A 7,262-nucleotide genomic window follows, 5' to 3' on the forward strand; every position below is an offset into this window, starting at 1 on the left:
TGGTGCAGGGTGGGGGTCCCCACTGGGGTGCCTGGCCAGTCTGGGTGAGGGGCTGAGGGCCGTTTTCAGGCTGGTGAGTGACTGAAGCTCCCAACCTCTCCTTTTTTCCTTTTTTTTTTATTCTGGCCCAGCTTTAGCTTTCAGGCTTGGCTCCAGCTCTTAGGCCTCCGCTGCTGAAAGTAGGTCGCTGGCCTTTGCTTACAGTGTTGCGATCCTGCTGGCTGAAGCCCGGCAGACTAAAGCAGGTTTCTTGGGTTTTGTTTAGCTTCTATATTTGTTACATAGTTGCTTAGAGTTGCAGCTCAGAGGCCGGCAGCGGCAGGCGGGGAATGTTGGAGTCCTCCGTCACTGAAGCAAGGAAGCTTCATGTTAGTTTCAAGCTGCCTGGCTGCCAGCCGCCATCTTGGCTGGCAGTTAATTTGCATATTGCCCTGATTAGCCAATGGGAAGGGTAGCGATCATACGCTAATGACCATGTTTCTCTTTTATTAGATAGGATAAGCGAAAAGTGAAAAATGTCTTTTTACTTTATTTTCTAGGCACTTAGTAAATGCCAGCTATGAACCAGACACCCAGTTTATTCAGGAGATCATAACCAAAACCTGCACTAACCTTTCTTATACTTTTTTAGGACCAGCAATTCTTGCCCTGGGCAGTTTGGCTCAGTTCGTTGGGCATCAGCTTGTGCATCAAAAGATTGCTGGTTCAATTCCAGGTCCGGGTACATGCCCGGTTTGCAGCATCAACCCCTGGTAGAGTGCATGCAGGAGGCAGCCAATTGATGTTGCACTCTCATATTGATGTTTCTCTCTTCTCCTTCTTTCTCTAAAATCAATATTAAAAAAAAAAAAAGAACTAGTGTTCTGTGAATTATATCTTGTACTTAGTACTGTGTGAATTCCTGTATAATTTTCATTAAAACTGTTAAATATTAGAGGGATATGCCATTTGAAACTTTCTAACCACCATTTGTTTTAATATTCATATTTTCATATGTATCGAATTCCAAAGTTAGAAGTGACCTTAATGGTCTTCAATTTTATCTCTTTCAGGGTGGATAAATGAATTAAAGATTAATGGATAAGTGGAAGTAGAATCTAGGTCTTCTGACTTCAGTTGAATAATTTTCTCTACTCAACAATAAAATCTAAAGAGAATTTTTACTACTCTCTGATGATTTATAAAATAGGTCAAACTGTGTAAATTTCTTGAAAGCTCTCGTGGAACTAATGTAATAATTTTTTTTTTTAAATATAGTTTTTATGGAAATGGAAACCTAGCTTTCTCCCCTTGTCACTAAAAATGGGGATTATAGGCCTATTGATACTTAATATAAATTTCAACACAGGATGTTGTACAGTCTTTTGTCTATTTTATCAGAAGTCCTGTAAAAATGAGAGGCATTTCATATCAAAAGGAACTTGAGCACCCATGTCTGTATTTTTTAGACTTTAACAAATTTTTAATAATGTTTTAAAAATTGATTCTGGCCCTAGCTGATTTGTCTCAGTGGATAGAGTGTCAGCCTGTGGACTGAAAGGTCTCGGGTTCAGTTCTGGTCAAGAGCACATACCTGTGTTGCAGGCTCAATCCCCAGTAGGGGACATGCAGGGGGCAGCCGATCAATGATTTTCTCTCATCATTGATGTTTCTATCTCTCTCTTCCTCTCCCTTCCTCTCTGAAATCAATAAAAATTTATTTTTAAAAATTGATTCTGAATTTGGATAGCCATTTCCTTTCTAATATATTATGTCCTTCTAGCATAGTAAAGTAAGGGTATTTAGATTAGATTGCATCTTCTATTGTCAGTGGCAGGTGGGTGATGACAATAACTACCCTTTATTGAGCTTTTCTATGTGTACTTAATACATTATGTCATCAATCTTCATAACAACTATCTGTGATAAGGTACTGTTATTATGCCCTTTTCCTAATGAGAAAGCAGACTCCAAGAAGTCAGGTAACTTTCCCTTGTCATATGCTAGTAAGTAAAAAACTAGAGATTTGAACTCGAACTTTCTATTTTTTGCTTCTTAACCTTTATAGTTAGTGCCAAAACTTATTTACTATTTTTTGAAATTGCTCTTTTATAAATCATCTTCATCCTGAGTAATACTATACATGAAATCACAGGTTTTATGTGACAGTTATATTTTTCTAATATTAGCACAAATGTGTAATTATAAAAAGTTTTTTAAGTTCTTGGTGCCAACTAAAATCATCTCAAGTATCAAAATTGGGGGAAACTCCACTGCATTCTATTTTTAAGGCTAAACTAAGTTTTTTCTTCCCTGGGAAATTAATAAACTTGTTCATTTAGCATATTGCTAGTTCTGAAAGGCTAGTTTTGTTTTGTATGAAAAAATAAACACATAATTACAAAAAGGAGATATTAATATTAATGTTTTCCAAAATAATTATAAATAGGCTATTTTTATTTTCAATAAGGATTAAAAATATTTGAATATGTTAAATTTTTATAACCCAGACAAATATTAGATGGATTGTTTCATTGGAATGTAGTTTTTTATTTTGTTATCTGCTTTAATCAACTATTACCTGACAGGTGCTGGAGTTATTAATTCACAGAGATGGGGAATTTCAGGAACTAATGAAATTGGCACTTAATCAGGGAAAAATTCACCATGAAATGCAAGTTTTAGAAAAAGAAGTTGAGAAGAGAGACAGTGATATTCAGCAGTTACAAAAACAGCTAAAGGAAGCTGAACAAATACTGGTAAGTTGGCAGTCTGGTTCTTTAACAAAGATATTGTTTATTTCATGTATTCTTGAAAAATAAGCCTACTATTAGTATTTTTTAATTGATTTTTAGAGAGAGAGAGAGAGGAAGCGACAGGGAGAAAAAGAGAGAAGCATTGTTGATGTGAGAGAATAACATCGATCAGCTGCGTCCTGCACATCCCCTACCAGGGACCAAGCCTGCAACCTGGGCCCTAAACTGAAATTGAACTGGCAACCTTTTGGTGCACAGAACAGTGTCCCACCATTGAGCAACACCAGTTAGGGCTCTATTATCAGTATTTTGAAGGGGCAGAAACTTGATTTTCCAAGTCTGAAAGTGACAACTTTTCAGTTTGGTCAAATATTTCAAAATCTGTAAAAATATGTACCAATTTTATAAATTGATTAAAATTTATATTAGTTAGTCTTCCATCCTAAACTAGGTGGGATTAGGATAGATGTCAAGGGCTCTAGTTTTTCTTTTTCTTGTTCTTGGCTACTGTTTCAAAGAGGCAATTTATTTGCTATTATTTGCCCAGTTATTTCACTATATACTAACTAATGTAATTGTTGTATGGTGGTGTTGCAGACACAACTGTGTTTGATTTTCATATGGATCAGACATAGCTGGCTTTCTTGACCCTGATAAATCTCTCCAAAATGTGTCAAAGTGGGCTCCAATATATAGAAGCCTGAGCAGTTTGGGATAAATTAACCACTCCTACTACAGAAATGACCCCAAGTAAAAACTTCTTTTGTTTTTTCTTTCCTTTACTTGTTTTGTTTTGGGGTGGTTTTTTTTGCTTCCAAGTAAATACTTCTAATAAAACCTATTTTTCATTAAAAAAGTAACACAGTGGAACCTCAGTTTTGTTCCAGAAGGCTGTTCAAGAAGCGATTTGTTTGAAAATTGAATCACATTTTCACATTAGAAATAATATAAATTGAATTAATCCATTCCAGACCCCCAAATGATTTCCTGTTTTGACCTTTCTTATATACAGTATATGCCTAATATACTGTTTAATCTATAAACAAACACTTCTTTTCTTAAATTTATCGAACCACCCCATACTTGCCTTAAAGAAATCATTTTCAGCGCTCATTCCAGGGGTGTCTTTCAGGTCCGTACGCAGCATCTTTGTGAGTTCATATATCACTGCCTCCAAAATGCTTTCACTGCTAACTGCTTTTCATTTATCCAAATCAACAAGTTTTTTTATGTCTTCAATTGCCTATAATCATTGCTTCTTTCACACCCTTAGCAACATTAGCTGGGAGCCCTCAGGAAATGTCCTTCTGACGGCTTAGGCCCACTCCCCATAGGGCCGCAGTCTGACCTTCCTCTGTGGGAGGCAACCGGCCAATCAGGGAAGGGCAATGCTCCCATCACTCCTCTGCTGCTGCCACTGCCAACCAGGTGGTCCCTTTATGTTTTAAAATTGTACTAGTCTGTTTGATTTCACCAGCAACAAAAGCATTCTCTCCTTAGTTGCCTGAGAGATGCTTTTTGTCATGCTGATATATCAGCATGAAAGGGTTGTCAGGCCCAAAACCTAAGTTTGGTTCCACAACTGAGACATTTTTTTCTGTGAACAACTTGGTTGAGAAATGAATTGTTCAAGGTGGGAGATGTTCCAGAAACTAGGTTTGCCTATCAAAGGATATTCAGAAAATACAAAAAAAGGAGAAAGAAGAGGGAAAATTGCCTTTAGTCGCACTGCTCAAAGACTGCCACTATTTACAGTTTGGCGTAGATCCTTCTAGTCTCAGATGTGTATTTTTTTATCTATTTTAATTAATAAGGTACTAATTGACATTCTATTACTATTTATTAAAATCAAAGCATTTTTATATAATTACATCATTTAGTTTTCTAACTTTCTGTTACAAAGAATACTTTGATGAATATTCTTTCAGAAAAGCCTTTTTACTTTTGCATTTCGGATTATATTCTTTGGATTAAGTTTCAAATATAATTATTGAGTTAAAGACAGTGAACACTGAATTTTATGATATAGGTAATAGCAACTGACATTTATTGATCACTTGTGCACCAGGCCCTGTACTTTACTCTTCACTTGCATTATCTCAATCTTCATAGCAATTATATAAAGTCATTTTGCATTTTAAAGATGAAGAAACCAAGATTTTAAGGAGGGTAAAAAGTAGAGATGTAACTTAAACATAAATCTCTTCAATGCCATATTCTTAACCACTGTATTATAGTTGAGGTTGCATATACTAGGTTAACCTCATTTTACCCTTCAGTGTACCTGTGTGAGAAATGGGGTGAGGAGTTCATATAGTAGTCACTAAGCATGAAGGTAATGGTAATATATAAATGAATAAGAGATCAATGCAAGAATATATCTTGTAAATTAAAAAATAAATTTTTAGATATTTTATTCTTGAATTAGGTGGAAGAATAGGATGCTTTGGGGTTGGTTCATGGTCTAGATCTCTTCTGAATGATGGACATAAAGAAAAATGTTGGGCTGAAACCGGTTTGGCTCAGTGGATAGAGCGTCAGCCTGTGGACTGAAAGGTCCCAGGTTCGATTCCAGTCAAGGGCATGTACCTTGGTTGCGGGCACATCCCCAGTGGGAGGTGTGCAGGAGGCAGCTGATCGATGTTTCTTTCTCATCGATGTTTCTAACTCTCTATCTCTCTCCCTTCCTCTCTGTAAAAAATTAATAAAATATATTTTTTTTAAAAAAAGAAAAATGTTGGTAAACAATTCAATTTATATGTTATGTCTAACAAGTAATTGTGAATGGAGACTAATTCATGAATATAATATTTGCTTCATTAAGTATAGGTGTGATATAAATGATATCCAGTGCTGTTTCAGAATATTACAAATAAATTGGGATTTCCAAATTGGATATTGTTCCTGTGGGATAAGTGATACTGTGAATTAAGCAAAAAAAAACACAAAAAACTGGGCTTGATATTGTGAAGAATAAACCATATTTCTCTTTAATGTTCTTTAGGCAACAGCTGTTTACCAAGCAAAAGAAAAACTGAAATCAATAGATAAGGCAAGAAAAGGTTAGTACTACTGAATGACTTTCTGCAAAAAAATCAACTTTTAGTCTCAAGAAACTGATGAGAGTATTATTAGTAATCATTTGCTACTGTCAAAAGGTTCCAGTAAATTTTCTTTATAAAGTGTCAGCTATGTTTTAGTTCTGTGCCCAAGTATTACATCTTCTTTCAGCTATAAAAAGCAATAATAAAAGGCAAGTAATGGCTATGTACTCAAATGTGCAGTAAAGACAATAACTTTAAAAAATTGTTGGAAAAAGAGAACTGTGAGCTGGAAGCGAGTGGGATTTGAATTGAGTCTTGAAAGATAGGACTGAGAATGAAAGGAAAACATCCATTGGACAATTGTAGTGGGACTAAGACCATCATGAAGTTAGAACGAGTTATGTCTTTGGGATGTATACATGCAGAAACAAAGCATGCCTTCCTGTTCCCTCCTGCTTCACTCTAAAAGGCTCCCTTTTGGGATCTTTTTGGATCTTTTATTTTGCATACTAAAAGTCAGAATTGTAATGAAAACTCTGGCTGCTTCCGTTTAATAATCTACATATAATGATCTCAGACTTGTCGAACTTTCCTCTTTTCCTGTTTCAGATAACTATTGATATTTGGTGTATATCTTTCCAGAATTTTTTCTTTGTTGTTGTTTTTGTTAATCCTCATCCGAGGATAGTTTCCCATTGATTTTTAGGGAGACTGGGAGAGAGAGGGAAGGACAGAAAGAAACATCGATGTGAGAAACACACATTGATTGGTTGCCTCCTACATGAGCCCCAACCAGCCCGGGCCGGGGAGGAGCCTGCAACCGAGGTATGTGCCCTTGACTAGAATGGAACCCAGAACCCTTTGGTCGGCAGGCCGACGCTCTATCTACTGAGCCAAACTGGCTAGGGCAGGTTTGTTGTTTTTTTAGATCTATAAATACATATATAACAAGATCAGTACAAATACCTATGTATACATATACCAGTATTCTAAAAAAAAAAGGTCACATTGTACATATTACTTCACAGCCATTTTTTTTTCTTAATGAATATATTGTAAACATCTTTCTACTTAGGTCTACTTATAAGCTTAGAGTCCGTTATGTTAACAGTTGAGTGATACAGTGTGAACTGATGCTCTGATTTGGATATCACTGGGAAATGAAATATTATGTTCTCTTTTATATGTGTTCACTGTTGCTTTCAGAATAGTAATAGTATTTAATGGTAGTTAAAAATTGAGGTTATTGAGCATTGTCATGATAGTCTCCCAAATTTAATACTTTTTAAAATTTTTTTATTAAATCTTTATTGTTCAGATTATTAAAGTTGTTCCTCTTTTTTCCCTCCCATATCTCCCCTCAACCTGATTCCCAACCCACCCTCTGCCCTTACCCCCCACCCCCCCCTGTCCTCATCCATAGGTGTACGATTTTTGTCAAGTCTCTTCCCCCACCCCCCACACCCTTTCCCCCGCAAGAATT

General features: G+C 36.1%; 1 protein-coding gene across 3 annotated transcripts in view; it reads left to right on the forward strand.

Annotated features, from left to right (window-relative positions):
• Window positions 1–7,262, forward strand: part of MED4 (mediator complex subunit 4) — a 26,969-nt gene that overhangs the window by 11,933 nt on the left and 7,774 nt on the right. For all 3 annotated transcript variants that reach the window (XM_006773666.2, XM_015570435.1, XM_015570436.1), the window contains exons 3-4: window positions 2,568–2,738; window positions 5,740–5,797. In XM_006773666.2, the coding sequence (XP_006773729.1) occupies window positions 2,568–2,738; window positions 5,740–5,797 (229 nt within the window). The remainder of the gene's footprint in view (window positions 1–2,567; window positions 2,739–5,739; window positions 5,798–7,262) is intronic.

Source organism: Myotis davidii, unplaced genomic scaffold, assembly GCF_000327345.1.
Source record: "Myotis davidii unplaced genomic scaffold, ASM32734v1 scaffold1947, whole genome shotgun sequence".
Lineage (NCBI taxonomy): Eukaryota > Metazoa > Chordata > Mammalia > Chiroptera > Vespertilionidae > Myotis > Myotis davidii.